The 17,190-nt window shown below is 42.2% G+C and overlaps 1 protein-coding gene across 1 annotated transcript in view; it reads left to right on the top strand.

Annotated features, from left to right (window-relative positions):
* The window catches only part of lama2 (laminin, alpha 2), a 278,412-nt gene that overhangs the window by 116,022 nt on the left and 145,200 nt on the right, over positions 1 to 17,190 (top strand). Inside the window, exon 15 of the mRNA XM_084082844.1 lies at positions 11,008 to 11,112. Coding sequence (XP_083938970.1) covers positions 11,008 to 11,112 — 105 coding nt within the window. The remainder of the gene's footprint in view (positions 1 to 11,007; positions 11,113 to 17,190) is intronic.

Below are 17,190 nucleotides of genomic sequence, written 5' to 3'. Positions count from 1 at the left end.
CTGTAGGTGCAAAAGTGAAGAGAATGACTTTTGCACCTGTGTCATATTTTTTGCCCTAGAAAATATAGTTGGGTTAGGGTCATTTTTTGATTTGTCAGTGCGTGAGCCTCCTCTGTTTTTTGTAGGTCATAGCACTATGAGGTGCTAGAAAGTGCTGTGCACAAGGGTCCTACAGTATACTTCAAAATATGATTCATTTATATTGTATGTGCGCACTGTGGTGTACAGCTAGGTGTCTAAGTATGTATTTACATGTAGGCTATAGGTGTATGCACATTTATGTGTGTACATTATGTGTGTTAACAGTCTTAATATGTAAAGTGTCGTGTGTCAATGTGCGTGGTGTGTGTTTAAATATTGAGGTAGGTGTGTGAGGGATAGATAGACAGACAGACAGACTCTTATAGATGGTTACCACTTTTAGAGCCACGCTGTAAATGTAAGAAATGTAATATTTTGTTCACTCTCAGAGTGAAACCAACACTAAGGATTTGACTGTGACAGCAAGTGCTTGACATTTTGTCGCGAGGCTTACGATAAGCTGGTGATAAATACGAGTCCCGGAAACCTGCGAAGATAGAGCAAACAGCATCGGCCATCTTGTCCAATCACATTACTGAGAGTGGTCACCTTGTTTGCATCCGTTCTTTTAAGAGCCAAATCAATGACTATTCCGCTCCCGCACAGACGGCTGGCTTCTCAATGTCATCACGGGCAGCTGGCATGTACGTCGCCATGCATGCGACACTTGTAGGAACCGATATCGGCGAAAAAGGCCGCGGCAGAGCGCCTCAAAGCCATCCAATGTGTTTTGTACAAATCCAGCTCTAATGCTCTTCTTGTGGTCGTTGAGAAATGAGGCAAACAGTCTGTGATCAATGGAAATGCACTGGTGCAGCAGTTTCAGAGTGTGAACCTAAGCACCTTGGGTATTCTCACATATAGCGGCTGCGCTGCCTAATAGCCTATCAGCATGATAGATCTCAACAAGTAAACTACATGCAAAAAGAGGGGGGGGGTGAGAGAGGGGGGGATTCATCTTTTAAGAGAGCAGGACCACGTTGGTACCTAAGTCACTGAAAACCAATTCATCTGCACACACACACACACACACACACACACACACACACACACACACACACACACACACACACACACACACACACACACACACACAATATTGTTCTTTGTGAGAAGTCACAGCTCAGCAGCTTGATAATGGCTGAAACGAGAGAGAGAGAGGAGAGAGAAATGAGTTCATACACACAGTTTGGAAAAACCATTTCAAGATCTTTCATTCGTCACAATAACCAGCACTCAGCGTTTTGATGAGAATGCTTCTAAAGCCTGTGGTGAACTGTTGCTTTTGCCATCGCTCTACCTCTGTCTTTCTAACTGGCCAAAGATTCATTTGTTTTTTAGTGTGCTTTACAAAAACATCTTATGGCATCATGGTGTTTATCAATCAATTCAATCAATGTTTATCAAATCCCTCCTTGACTAATTAGTAGTACTAGACCATACCCGGTGAAGGGCGCAGACGAAAGTAGTTGCAAAGTTGGGGTTAATGCAGGTCCTGTCGCGCGGTTTCTCCCCCGCGCGCGTCCCGTCGCGGTTTCTCCCCCGCGCGCGTCCCGTCGTGGCGCCCACCCCCCGTCGCTCCCGTTGCTCCCGTCGCGCCACCCCCCGGCCCGCGGTCACCCCTCCCCACGGGCGGATATATATATATATATCAGCACTTTGTTCGCTGAAGCTGCGTGTGAGGTCGTCATTGTAGAGGGATGTGTCGTAGGTGGTTCTCGTCGTGTGTGTGTGTGTGTGTGTGTGTGTGATGTTGCTGGCTGTTGTTGGCTTTCAGGGGGTGGAGTCCTGGTAGTGATAGGAATGATTGGAATGTGATGTGTTGCCATGTCCGCCTATTGTAAGCGCTTTAGGGCCAATGTTGGTGTTATAGGGTTCGTTTGGTTTGGCCTCGTTTTCATAGACCTTGCTGCTTGTTTCTCTCGCGAAAGCTAGCAATGACGCATGCGCAGTTTGATCAAGAGTCCACCCAACCAAGTCACCACCACCACCACCACCACCGTGAGGTTACTAGAATTATAGTAGGATTAACTAGTAGTAACAACTTGTGCTATTACTGTTGCTATTAGTTACTATTTCTAAGACATACAGACAGACAAATAGATAGATGGATAGATAGATAGATAGATATACACTTAATTGCTCTTGAGGAAACTCGTGTTCAGATAAACATCAGTATGCATGGTTACAGGAAAGGTGAGTAGGTACAACAATACCAAGTAAAATATACAAGCATTAAGAGCAAACAATGAAATAGAACAGTGCAGTTTGTGTATATCCATGCACTTTACAGAACACACTCGTAAATAGCACCTATACCTCAATATTTAAACACACACCACGCACATTGGCACATGACACTTTACATATTAAGACTGCACACACAAACATAATATACATACATGTATATTATATTATATACATACTGTACATGTAAATACATACTTACACACCGCAGTGCGCACATACTGTACACATGGATCATGAGCCTTCATACAGAATGTTTGTAGTGACACATTCCAGTGTAGTATAAAACTGAGAATGGGGGAAAAAAATGTTTTTCTTCAAGCAAGTAAAGTTACACTTTATTGATCTCTGTGAGGAAATGTGTCCCCCACAGTTCTCCCATCCTAACTGTTATGAGCAGTGGGTAGCCACTAGCCAGTGCACTAAGCGGCGCCCAGGGACCAGCTCCAACTGTAGGGCCAGTGCCCTGGTAAGAGATGTCCGTGACAGGCATGCGTTTTGGTGTGGAAGGAAACAGGAGTACCTGTAAAGCAGTGGTCATCAACCTTTTTTATGTTTTTGGCCGTGGACCCCTGCCTGAAAAGGTTTTGTGCCAGGGACCCCCAGAAGAGAAGATTTGTGTTCAAAATATATATATTTTCAAACCTTTTCAAGACCCCCTAGAACCCCCTCAAGGAACCAATTCCCCCAGCCCCCACTTTGAGAACCAATTATGTAGGGCCCCAGTCAGCTTCCAATCCAGGATCTTCTCCCTGTGAGGCAACAGTGCTTAATAATACCACTCAACTCAATGCAACTTTGTGGTCACATCATAGGTTTACAGTAGGGGTGTGCCGATATATCGTCCCGCGATATATCGCGATACGTTTTCGTGACGTATCGTTTTGGAAAAGAAATATATAGTTTTGGACAAGTTTGCATGTCTGAATAATGCAAAAACAGAATTATTTGTTTGCATTTGCTTTTTTTCTCCCCCATATATTTTCATAATAAAAAAGTGCGTATCGAAATCGTATTGAAGTTGTGAGCCCAATATCGTATCGTATCGTTTTGTGAAATTAGTGTATCGGCACACCCCTAGTTTACAGGTGTTACAAAATTGGGTGGAATTCTTTGCGGGGCATCCGTTTTGAAATGATTTCTATACAGATTTTATTGTTTGCTTGTTCTACAGCATTATGTTTTAAAGGGGTTTGAGGTGGTCTTGAGGGGCCTTTGTATTTGTTGTTGTTGTTTTTAGTGACATTCTTAGTGAAATGGGTGTCACAGCCAAACAGGTTTGAGAACCAGTGCACTGGGATGTCTACAGTGGTTTATCCCAGTGGTTCTCAACCTGTGGGTCAGGACCCCCAGGGGGGTCCCCACATGATTTTGGGAGGGTCCCCAGATGACAGTAAAGTGATAACTTAATGACTGTTTAGACCCTTTTAATATCAATTAATGAAAAAAGACCATTACTGCATCAACAAACTATACTATAAAAACTGGTCAAACATTGGCCAAATTGTCGAATTATAGAAAAGAAAGAAAATAGCTGATCTAGAAGCTTGTGAGCTTGTAGATCAGCTATTTTCACAACATTTATCTGTGGAACTGAGTCAAACAAAATGTAATGCCTTAACTCCTAATATTCAAAGTACTCAGTAATCAGGGTTGGGGGTCCCCAGTTCAAATAATAATCAAATATGATTATTTTGGGGGGGTCACAGCCTGAAAAGGTTGAGAACCACTGGATCCTGTCTCTCCATATGGGGTTGCTGTTGACACCCGTGAGGCTGGATGTGAGTGAGCTCCATTGGGTTTTAATCCTCACAGGAACTTTTGATTGCGCTGCAAAAGGCGGATGTATGTCTACATGTCTTGATGACACCATGGATTATATAGTCTTCTCATAAACACTGTAGTGAAATGATGGAGTTTGGAATGCTGTGTGCTACAAAGAGGACATTGTTGGATGGATTTGGGCTCACGGGTGTGTGTGTTTTATGCATTCCTCTCACGGCATCTATCACATCAATCACGTCCACAAATACTAGAGGGACCCCAGTCACCCCACACATGCACGCACACACACACACACACACACACACACACACACACACACACACACACACACACACACACACACACACACACACACACACACACACACACACACACACACACGCACAGGGTCAGAGTTTTGCTGCACTCTACTCCTGGTCTCTTGGTCCATCTGGAGCCAATCAAATCCAACAGCAAAGAACAACAACTCTGTGTGTGTGTGTGTGTGTGTGTGTGTGTGTGTGTGTGTGTGTGTGTGTGTGTGTGTGTGTGTGTGTGTGTGTGTGTGCGTGTGCGCGCGTGCGCGTGTGCGTGTTTTCAGAGGCTTTGGTGACAATCTGTTCTTCATTTCCTGAAAGATCCTATCTTTTTGTCCTCTTTCTCTTAGTATTTCTGTGGTGTTTTGCAATGAAAAATCAAACAAAAACTTACATACAGTATGAGAATGTAGGGATTCATTGCCTAGCAATGTCTCACCTTGTTACTTGGTATGGCCTTAATTCGATCGATGCCTTCAATGTAATGAGTACCAATGTAGCCCTATACGACAAATACATTTATAACACCTTGGGGGCTTTTGTTATTCCAAACATGTATTTTTAAAAAAGTATTATGTTTCAAGTGTAACTATAACATATGCTGCCCGTGCTTTCACCCCTTTGACAAAGGAAGTATTTGGTCTGGGGCTGAATTTCTTCTCACTCCGAAGGCGATGGCACCAGCCGCGTCACTTTGACCCTGTCTGTGGAAAATAGCCGCGATCTGTCTTTTCTTCCTCTCTAAAATGTACCTTTACACTCAACACTCTCAATACTCTTCTCTTGGCTTTAGTCCATTACAAATGTATGTAATTGTGCTTCGTGGCATGAAAATCTAGTAGCGCTGATCAGAGCCAATCAAATCCGGCTGTTAGTTTGTGACGCCCACCCATAAGCCTTTTTAATAATAAAGATACATTGATACACAGACAATGACTTCATGTCAATCTGCCATTCCAGTGATACAGTGAGGTGCTTCACGTGTAAAATAAAGGTTTAGCTGGGTACGTCTGTCAAAGTGGTCAAATGGCATTCCTCAAATCAATTTGACTTGCAGTAGAAACCCCACCTCATTCTCTTAACCCATAAGACCGGGAGAGCATCTGTCATTTTAGATTTTAACCCATTTACTTTGTGCAAATCTTTGAAAACATCTTTTTTAAAGTGAACATTTGTAAAACATTTTGTTCCAGGGACCTCCAGAAGCAAAGATTTGAGTTTAAAAAAAATCTAAAAGATATATGTATTCAAATATTTGCACAAATGTTCAAGAATTTAAAAAAAATTGCAGATCTACATCTGTACAAGCTCATAGCACAAACTTGTATATATCTCCTATTTTTAAAAGTATAAAATTATGGTTATAGCTCAAATCTAAAATGACACCGGTGCGTTTCCAGATTGAATGGGTTAACCACTTAAACCCTATATACTTCGTTGCCCACGGTCCCCTATAGGGCTCTGTCCTTGGCCCCCTCCTTTTTTTCCCTCTACACCAAATCTCTTTGCCAAAAATTTGCCGATCTATAACTTCACAACGTTACGTGTCGTGACGTGTTGTATGAGCTTGGAGATTGGCTATTTATATCGATTACTCACCCCATGGAGACTTGAATTCATGGATATGTTTTAGTTTTTATCGCATTCCTAAGCCAATAATTTGATGACCGGCAGCGGTTCCGGTAGAAGACACAAAGAGTCTCCTTTGTGTCTCCTACCGGAACCACTGCCGGTCATCAAATGATTGGCTGAGGAATGTGACAAAAAGAAAGAAGCCATAAATTCAAGTCTCCATGGGGTGAGTAATCGACAGAAAACAAGTCATTTTGGGGGTGAACTATCCCTTTAATACTTTTCATCGGTTAAAGATTTATAAAACACACAGACAGACGTAACCACTTTCACTTTCATCACTTCAAAAAACAGCAGATGTACAAGCTTGTAGATCTGCTATTGTTTTGCCACTCTTGTGCGCCACTTGTATGACACAGTAGGGCCATGGTTCTCAAAGTCGGGTCCGGGGACCCCCAGGGGTCCTTGAGGGAGTTCCAAGGGGTCCCCAGCTAAATGATAGATTAGGCACCAAATGGACCCTTATGGGTCTGTACGGGTCCATTTGGTTCCATTTGTACACTCTCAGAGTTAAATTAACATTGATTTTACAATATGCATTGGGGTCCCAGAGACATACATGCCATTAAATGGGGGTCCGTAGCCCTAATGCATGTCAAACTGGGGGTCCTCTAAATTAAAATGGTTGAGAATCACTGCTAGAGCCGTAAAAAATATTCTCTTATGGGGGTCCCTGGCATATCTTTTGAAATGGGGGTCCGCGGGCTAATAAGTGTCAATTTGGGGGTCCTTGGCACGAAAAGGTTTGAGAACCACTGCAGTAGGGCGTTCATTTACGTAAAGAAAAACTATCAAAGTTGAAATGTGGAGATAACAACGTTTCTGTCTGACAGCGAGGATATCTCTAAATGACATACTGTACTGTGCATTTTTCCATCATCTTATTTGATAATTACATATCAGATGGTGGAGGAGGCCTGGTCTGTATTCTGTACTTGTGATGTCTGCTAATAGGTTTAATAACGGGCATATCGACCCCTCACAGGCCTCCTACACACTTCCAGTGTGTGTGTGTCTGTGTGTGTGTGTGTGCGTGCATGAGTGTGTGAGAGACACTTTGTGCCTACGCATGTGGTTATGTGCATGGACATCCGCTGTATGTGCGTGCGTGTGTGTGTGTGTACAGTATGTGTGAGTGTACCTCCCACTGCTCTGGTCCTTTCACTTTCCTTGCTCGCTCCTTCTTTCCGTCTCGTTTCCGTTTATCTGTTTCCTTATTTCTCTCCTCTCCCCGTGATGTGGCGACCATGGCGTGCGTGGTCAAGGGGTGAAGCTGAGACGACAAAAGGTTTTGATTATCAAGGCGGGGGCTGTTGCAAATCAATTTCCTGAGCGCTGTCAATAATCACCTTGAAATAGCTGTGAAATGACACATTCTATAAAACACGGCCAATCTGCAGCCGCCGATCGATTTGGGCCCCGCGTGCGTTTTAGGTCAGAGGTGCCGTCTTGTCCTCCCTGTCTTATTAAGGCGCACAGAACCAAAGCTAAACGTGTGCAATTACATAGAAAATTACATAGAAAAAAGGTCTTGCACACACGAAAGACAAAAATGGATAAACCACTGTTGCTATTTATTTTCTTTTATTTATCGTGGAAACCTTGTATGTATGTCCAAAACCTTACCGTTTTATTATTATAATAAATTAAAAGCATTTAACAATAGTGAAAATAGCAGGATTTTTTGTGACACTTATATGATGAAATAAGGCAATCATTTACAAAGAAACAAGATATGACACAGTCATATTATACCAGGTTGCGGCGGTTGAAAGTACTCATGTGGCCTATAGTTGCTTCTTTTGGGCTTGTTTTCCTAGACCTGGTTGCTTATTTCTCTCACTAAACATGGCAACGTTGAAAGACCAAATGAGGAACAGCGCCACAGTTCATAGAGATACATACAGTGGCCGAACACAGTATTGCGGGTTGTCTTTAGATCCCATATTCTGAGAGGACATTGAGCCCTGGTAAAACAGTATGGAGATACAAGGTTTCTGCCCGAGGTGAGACATATACAGTTGTTTGGCCAAACACTTTGTGGGCACATTCAGCTGGAGATTGTACCTACACACTGTTTATATTGGTTTGTGAAGGATTTTGTGTACGTGAGTGGGTCTTTGTAATAGGGAGAAAGTGTGTGTGTGTGTGTGTGTGTGTGTGTGTGTGTGTGTGTGTGTGTGTGTGTGTGTGTGTGTGTGTGTGTGTGTGTGTGTGTGTGTGTGTGTGTGTGTGTGTGTGTGTGTGTGTGTGTGTGTGTGTGTGTGTGTGTGTGTGTGTGTGTGTGCGCGCGTGCGTGTGTGAGTGCGTTCGCGCGTGTTTGTGTCTTTTACGAGCCAAAACCTGCAAATGGGGTTAGAGGGAGAATAATTGTCGGTCAATAAAATGTCCTCCCAAGTATAACAACACCTGTTTGTGTGTGTGTGTGTGTGTGTGTGTGTGTGTGTTGGCAGTGAGCTGTGAAATGGCTGATTCCTCCTCCTGCTTTAAGAACTGGGGGTAATGATGCAGAATGGAAGAGCTTTATAGGGGCACCAGGTCCACCACTCTGTCTGTCTGTTTACCTGTCTGTCTACCTGTCTGTCTACCTGTCTGTCTACCTGTCTGTCTACCTGCCTGTCTACCTGCCTGTCTGTCTGTCTGTCTGTCTGTCTGTCTGTCTGTCTGTCTGTCTGTCTGTCTGTCGGTGTGTTTTTTTTTTTGGGGGGGGGGGCGCCTGTCTGTCTGTCTGTCTGTCTGTCTGTGTCCATTTTCAGATTCAGTCTCACATTCTTTATTTCTAAATCTATCTCCTATATTGCTTGTTCTCAATATCTGTTTTTGTTCACGTTCTCTTTCTATACTATCTTTTCATCTTTCTCTCTGTATTTCCCTCGATCTCTCTATCTCTCTATCTCTCTATCTCTCTTTCTTTCTTTCACTATCGATCTATTTATCTATCTATCTCTATCTCTATCTCTATCTCTCTCTCTCTCTCTCTCTCTCTCTCTCTCTCTCTCTCTCTCTCTCTCTCTCTCTCTATTTTTCTCTCTCTCTTTCTCTCTATCTCTATCTCTCTATCTCTCTCTCTCGCTCGCTCTCTCTCTCTCTCTCTGGTTTTTATGGTGGTGTTATTATGTGGCTCGCCCACCCATTACTGCTCAGGTTACAGCAGAATAATAAATTGCTGGATAATGCCGACACAGCGTTTTCCTGGCTGAGGCTCGATCTGTGGACTCCACAGAAAAGGAAAGAAGAAGTCCGGCTTTGAAACAATACATGAGCCCTATTACACAGTACACATAGTGGTCTATATACCACAGTACACAGTACACATAGTGGTCTATATACCACAGTACACAGTACACATAGTGGTCTATATACCACAGTACATAGTACACATAGTTGTGTAATCTTTAACAAAGCGCATAATACCGTAATACCATCCTAATACCAATAGATTAGTAGTTGTAGTTAGGGGTGCAACAAAAATTTGAAAAAAAAATGTTATAATAGATTTTCTAAAATAGTGAAAATAGCAGATCTACAGGCTCAGAATGCAAGTCACCGATATAATAATGGCAAACAAGATAATGAGTTGCAGTAGGCAGAGTAGTAGTAGTAGTAGTAGTAGTAGTAGTAGTAGTAGTAGTAGTATATTAGTAGTAATAGTGATAATGGTAATAATAGTACTAGTATGTTCAGCTGTTGGCCACTCGTTTCTACACTCACATTCTACAGTATGCCAGAGACCATTAAGTTAGAATGAAGTTTGTTCAGGTGACAGATGGATTGGCATGGACCACTCTGGCACTTACAACTTTACCTTTGAGTCCGGGCCCAATAGTTTCCTCATGTAGGGACTTCTGAAATTGCACAAAATGAGCAAAATAGGTTAGTTTTCTTTTTTGGGTGTGCTTTTCATTTTGTTCCACAAAGTAACAAAGTTTGAATGTTTAAGAACCAGAACCAGAATCAGCTTTATAGTCACATCACAGGTTTACAGGTATAAAAATGAAAAGAAAAAAACAAACCAAATTGTTTTTTTCTTTTCATTTTTACGCTCATTTTAAGCTCATTTTACACTCATTTTTTACGCTCATTTTACGCTCTCAAGAGTTAAAGATCTATGAGGGTCCATTTGGTTACCAACTCTCCATCATTTAGCTGGGGACCACCTGGAAACTCCTCAAGGACCACTGGTGGTCCCCGGACCACTGGTTGAGAACCACTGCGATTAGACTATTGTAAATGTCCCTCTATTGATCTGCTGCCTCCACTGTGCCAGTGTTTCACTGTTTGACGGAAGCCTTTTGCTAAAGCCGATGCTAACGTTATGACAGTGAAATACAATGGTTCTCTAACTTTTTAATTTCAAGGACCCCCGGTTTAAATATGTATTAGGGCGGACCCCCATAACTCTGAGAGTGTATTAAATGGAACCAAATGGACCCGTAAGTTCGGGTCCATTTGGTTCCATGTGTACACTCTCAGAGTTACAGTACAGACCTGTAAGGGACCATTGGTTCCTAACTATCAATCGTTTTGCTGGGGACCCCCTGAAGGACCCCCTCAGGGTTTGTTTGTGTGTGTGTGCGGGCGCACGTGCCTGTGTGTCTAGTTTATGAAGTACACATTCCATCTTGTCTTTGATATCTCTAATTTGTATCTGTGTTTGTGTTCTTTGTTTTCTGTAAAAGCGAATTGGCACATCTGTTCGATGAATGCCTTTTCATGAATACATTTGATTCGTCCTTGTCTGTCTCTTTATGTGTTTGCGTGTTCGTAAGAGAGAGATACAGAGGGAGCGAGAGAGAGAGGAACATTTTGTGTGTGCATAGTTACATGTGTGTCACATGTCCGTCTGTCTGTTTTGATTCTATATGCCATGTTATGGAAAAAGTGTTATATCATCACCTCACAACGTAATGTCTCCCTCTCACTGTGTGTGTGTGTGTATGTGTGTGTGTGTGTGTGTGCTGTATAGCTCTCAGCCTACGGAGGAAGTGTGTCCTACAGCGTGTCCTACACCATAGACCAGCAGGGACAGACTGCTGTCAGAGTCACCTCCCAACCTGACCTGATCATAGAGGTGAGATTGAACCTCAAACCAACACACACACGCAACACAAATAGGGATGCAACAGTTTATCACATATCCATAACCGATCATTTAACACCATAATCGATTAACACATTCCCTGCCATTGACGGAGATCTCCGTCTTTTAAAAAATATATATTTTAGAAAATTCCACAAGAGGGCGCTCTAACGGAAGGTAATTTTTTTTATGTTCAAATATTTCACAATGCGTCACATCACGATGCATTATGAGCGTGTAGATCTGCTATTTTAGATTTTTTGATTGATAAAAAAGGTGATCGATAGAATAACCTCTAGAAAATGATCTATAGTTGTAGTTGTAAACACACACACACACACACACACACACACACACACACACACACACACACACACACACACACACACACACACACACACCATACAGATGTTTAACTGTTGACATACATGAACACACCCTTATGCTGTGTTCACACCAAAATAACGCCTTTATAAAAAAACGCCTATACCTCATTTGACTTGGCGTTATTTGATCAAACTGGGCGTGTCCAAGGAGCTGTCACTCAAGTCTCCTCAAGTGAGCTTTTTCGAGGCGAGACGAAAACGGCCTGTGCGAAGCAGAACGCATTATGAAGTCAAAAATGAAAAATAGCAGCTGCAGATGAGAAATAAGTCTATATTTAGTTACTACATAACCTATTTATGGAAAAAAAATCTACAGAATGTTTATAAACAAGCTGCTAAATAACTGAACGGGCCGTCTGGTCGCTACCCCCCCACGCTGCTCTCCATGAGGCCGTCATATGGCACTGTGTTACGGGGAGCACCGCTCGGTGTTTCCCCATGCTAGAACTGACCAAAGCGAACTTAATAAATCTTTAAAAAGCACAAACTACCTACTTCACAAGAATAATGTTGGTGTAATTAGGAGATTCGACAGGGAATCTATATTTTATATACACAAATTAACAAGTTAAAGAAAAAATCATGTTGCCGTATTTCCTGCTTTTTTAGCGGACGTTCACTTCACGTCTCTCGCGTGTGTGTGTGTGCGTGTGCATACACACACACACACACACACACACACACACACACACACACACACACACACACACACATGCCGTGCTCCTCTCCTTTGCCCGAGGGGAGGGGTCTAGACCAGTGGTTCTCAAAGTGGGGTCCGGGGACCCCCAGGTGTCCTTGAGGGGGTACCAGGGGGTCCCCAGCAAAAATGTGGTAATACAGCATCACAATAATTTTAACCTTTTATACTTTGGCTATTCAAAAATAGCAGATATACAAGCTCATAGCGCGGCACCGAGTGCCGCGCTGTGAGCTTGTAGATCTGCTATTTTTGAAAAAACGTGAAAATGTGTGCACTTTTGAATATATATTAAAGAGAACATTTGTAACTCAAATCTTTGCTTCTGGGGGGGTCCCTGAAACAAAATATTTTAGATGGGGGTCCGCGGCCAAATACATATCATTTTGGGGGTCCTTAGCATGGAAAAGTTTGAGAACCACTGTCCTAGACCTAGAGTGAGTTTAACAATCTTCAATACTTTAACATGCACAGCTACTAACTAAAACATTCATATAAATTGCGAATGCTGCGGAAAAAGCACCAGAGAACCTGCTGCCTACACCAGCTTGAAAATAGCAGATCTACGAGTCGCCAGTGGGGCATCTCCTCACGACCGCATCGCGACCACCGGGCGGGCGACTGGAGCTGTGTTTAAACTTCTGTTCTCAATTACATTGTTTAGTTTGTTGTCTGTCTATTAGATGTACATCTGATAGATTAAAAACTTTAATATTTTGTTATTGTGGGCGTGTGTCGGCGTTCAATGGTTATAGGGGGACAGTGACAGAGCTAAAGTAACTAAGTACATATACTTAAGTTAAGTACTGTAGCCTACTTAACTACTTGAGGTATTTTTTTTACTTTACTGGAGTATTTCCAATTTTCAATACTTTTAGCTCTACTCCACTACATCCAGAGGCAAATATTGTACTTATCCACTACAATTATTTGACAACTGTAGTTACTAGTAGGCTACTATACTACTACGTGGATTTTGATACAAAACCACTTCATCAACCCTATATACATTTCGGAAATTTGATAAATATATATATATATATATATATATATATATATATATATATATATATATATAATACACGATCTATCTATCTATCTATCTATCATATGCAGCATAGGCCTATTCTAATCTATGTGATCTATCCATCTATCTTTCAACTTTTGCAATGAGATGAAGCGATTCGATATCTGAACGCAACAAACCAATTAAAAACTACTATTTTTCGTAGGCAACATATATGGTATAAATAAAGGGGTTTTAAGACTCATGTCATAGCAAGGCCCTCATTGGAAACAAGACCGCAAGGACTTTCATGAACGATTGATCATTTTTTGTCTCTATAGCATTTTACATTTTTCTCTCTAGCATCTCCCCACGACCACATCGCGACCACCGGACTGGAGCCGTGTTTAAACTTCTGTTGTCTGCCTATACTCTATAGATGTAGGTCTAGTACAGGGGTGGGTCTTCAACGTTTTCACGCCAAGGACCCCCTAGCTGAGAGAGAGATTAAGCAGGGACCCCTTTATATTGTATAAAATTGTGTTTCAGATTTATTTATTTTTTTACTTAGGTAGTCTGATCTTTTTTCCCTCTACACCTATAGCCTCTTTGCCAAAAATAGCGATCTACAAGCTCTCAACATTGAGAGCTTGTAGATCTGCTATTTTCGGCTAATGTTCCCCTCAGAAAAGGAATTCTAGGTTTCAAGTGGTTAATGTAAAACTAAATCCTATCACACAAAGATTTGGCGGACCCCCTATAGTAGCTCTGAAGACCCCTTAGGGGTCCCGGACCCCCTGTTGAAGACCCCTGGTCTAGTACATCTGCTAGATTAAAAACTTTAATATTTTGTTTTTGTGGGTGTGTATAGTCCACGATCGGCATTCAATGGTTAGGGGGACAGTGACAGAGCTAAAGTAACTAAGTACATATACTCAAGTACTGTACTTAAGTACTTGAGGTATTTTTTACTTTACTGGAGTATTTCCAATTTTCAATACTTTTATCATCAGCGGATCGGACGGGACGAGACGACCGCATAATGAGTACTTTTACTTTTGGTACTTTAAGTACATTGTGATGCCAATACTTTTGTACTTTTACAAGTAAATTTGGATTACCAGACTTTTACTTGGGGTGCTTCTATATTGCAGTATTGATACTTTTACTTAAGTAAAAAAAAAAGGTACTTTTCCCACAACTGACACACACACACACACACACACACACACACACACACACATTGCGTCGGCGGGGAGAGCTCCTCTTGCTCGCCGACAGCAGAGCAGAGCAGGTCAGAGTTATCTGTTGTGATTTGTCGGTGATATAATTATAATTATACTATCTGATATATAATCGAGAGATATATCGCTATACTGGAGCGATATTAATATATAATATAGGGACCGTGGCAGGTCGTCTCCCCAGGCCGAGCTGACTGGCACACACACACACACACACACACACACACACACACACACACACACACACACACACACAGTGTCTCCCCGGGAGATTTCCACTCGCTCGCCGAGTGCAGAGCAGAGCAGAGCAGGTCAAGTGATCTGTTGTGTTTTGTCGGTGTCTCGGTGATAAAGGTTATTATTAATTCATGATAGTATGTAGTAACTTTAATATTCGTTTTGTGTGGGTGTGTGTAGTCCAATTCGGCCTCCGGTTTTCATCTACCCCGCTCCGCCCGGTGAAACCGAGCGGAAAACCGGACTGTGGTCCACGGACCACAGCGGACCGTGTGGCCTGTCCGCCCCGAGCAGGGCGCTCCTTTCCCCGGGGTGAGCTGGTAGAGCGAGGGGCCTGCCTCACGGAACATAACCAGTTTTAACTGCTTTCACGACTTGTTGGTCACATATACTTTTATTTCCGACCATATCTATGCAATGTTCTTGCCAACTCACCATTAATATTACATATACAGCCTTTATTTAAAAAAATAGATTTTTCTTTCGGAAAACTGTCTGCTGCGCCTGCTGCGAGCAGCGAGCTGACATTATTTTTTGGCTGAGCGAGGTAGTCCACGCCTACTCAGGTCCTGCTGTGCTCTGATTGGCTAGAATTGCGCTTAATAACGCCGACAGTTTCTAGGCTTCAAAAATAAAAGCGTCAAAGCTCGGGTCTGGGGAGAAATAAAGCACGCCTTTACGTTTAGGCGTTTAAACGCCCATGAGAAATTTTAAAACGCCAATTTGCATAGAGATAACATTGAAAATAAAAGCTTTTTTTCATTAGGCGTTATTTTGGTGTGAACACAGCATTAGACTTGTTGTTGATAGCGTAGTAGCTCAGTTCGTGCTTTGTATACCTTTGCCTGGGAATCGAAAGGTTGCCGGTTCCCTGGCTAGCCTGGTAAACTGGTTTACCAGTCTACCTCTTGGCATCATGTCCTTGAGAAAGACACTGGACCACTAACTGCTCCCCAAGAACTAAGCAGCTGCTCCTAATAGTTACAATGGTTTAACCATTTAAACCCTATACTCAGTTGACCAGAATCCCAAGGGCGCTTTATTAGGTCCCTTGCTGTTTTCGCACAACACTAAATATCTATGTCGTAAGCTCACAAGCTTGGAGATCTGTTATTTTTTTTATAGAATATTAGTCCCAGAGGGATGCTAGGATTCAAGTGCTTAAACCTTCCTCTTCTACCCCGGATTTGAACCCGGTTTCCTGCGCAAGTGCTGACATTTTTTACCACTGAGCTAGAGCCACTGAGCTTATAGAGCCTGCCTGCTTGCTCAGGGGATAAATTGTATCTTGACCATCAAGTCAAAATTTGTGTCAGATCCTGTGACTAGGTGAGACATGAGTGTTGACACGATCTAAATGTCTCAATAGAAGATTAGGGAGACAAAATACAACCACCCCAATTGTATATGGTATAACGTACGTACAGATTGGACAAAATTACATTTAATTCATTAGAACAAGTTACACACAGTAGTGCAGCTTTAAATGAAGAGGACAAATTCCGGGTATGTGCTTATGTACTTGGCCAATGAATCTCCCTTTCCCCTTGTTCAGTTTTGTGACAGCCATAACAATTCTAATAATATAATGATAATAAAAGTCCAAGGAGGATAAATATACGAGGCTATTCTTAAACCAGCAATATACTATACATACAGAGTAAGGCTCTGATAAAGAGTTTTTTCAGTGTTGATACACAAGGCTCCAAGAGGGGAGTCGTTCCAATCGCATCTGAAAGTCAACAGTGAGTTTTTAAAAGGTCATCTGAAGAATAATTCAATGCAGCCCTTTGAAGGCTTTTCATTGTGAGAAACCTTTGATTCTCCACTGACTGTACCACTGAAGTTGAAGACACATCAAGAATCAAGAAGGTTTTATTTGTCTCTAACTTACACAAGTACAAGCAGTTGAAATGTTGTTTTGCTACAATCTAACATAATAATTATATTAAAGCTAAACAAGAAATAATACTACAATAATAATACATTTGTACAACGATGAGTGTATATAATGACAAACACGGACATACACATGCATAATAAAGACATGCGTGTGGTGTCTTTCCAGTGCAGTAAATTATGAGTCAATCATTGAAAATCATTTGATCCGCTGACAGCACTTTGTGTGCATGTCCGCGTATGTGTGTGTGTGTGTGTGTGTGTGTGTGTGTGTGTCCGAGGAAGAATTTGTGTGTTGCTAGTTCTTGGCTGGTTTCATCACCACTGAAGACTGCTCAATAAAGCTGCGAGTGGGAACTGGTATAAGAATACGCACACATGCACAGGTGCACGGGCAATGACACACACACACACACACACACACACACACACACACACACACACACACACACACACACACACACACACACACACACACACACACACACACACACAGCTGGTAAAAAGAAATGCTGATCCTAGCAATAAAACATGCAGATGGGATGATTCCCTCCCCCTCTCCCCCCCCCCCCTCTCTCTCTCTACATCTTTATAATGACT

The sequence above is a fragment of the Gymnoscopelus microlampas genome (genome assembly GCF_963454915.1).
Source record: "Gymnoscopelus microlampas genome assembly, chromosome: 16".
NCBI classification, from domain to species: Eukaryota; Metazoa; Chordata; class Actinopteri; order Myctophiformes; family Myctophidae; genus Gymnoscopelus; species Gymnoscopelus microlampas.
The sequence above is the reverse complement of the archived record's forward strand: the minus strand, read 5'-3'. Positions and strand labels throughout refer to the sequence as shown.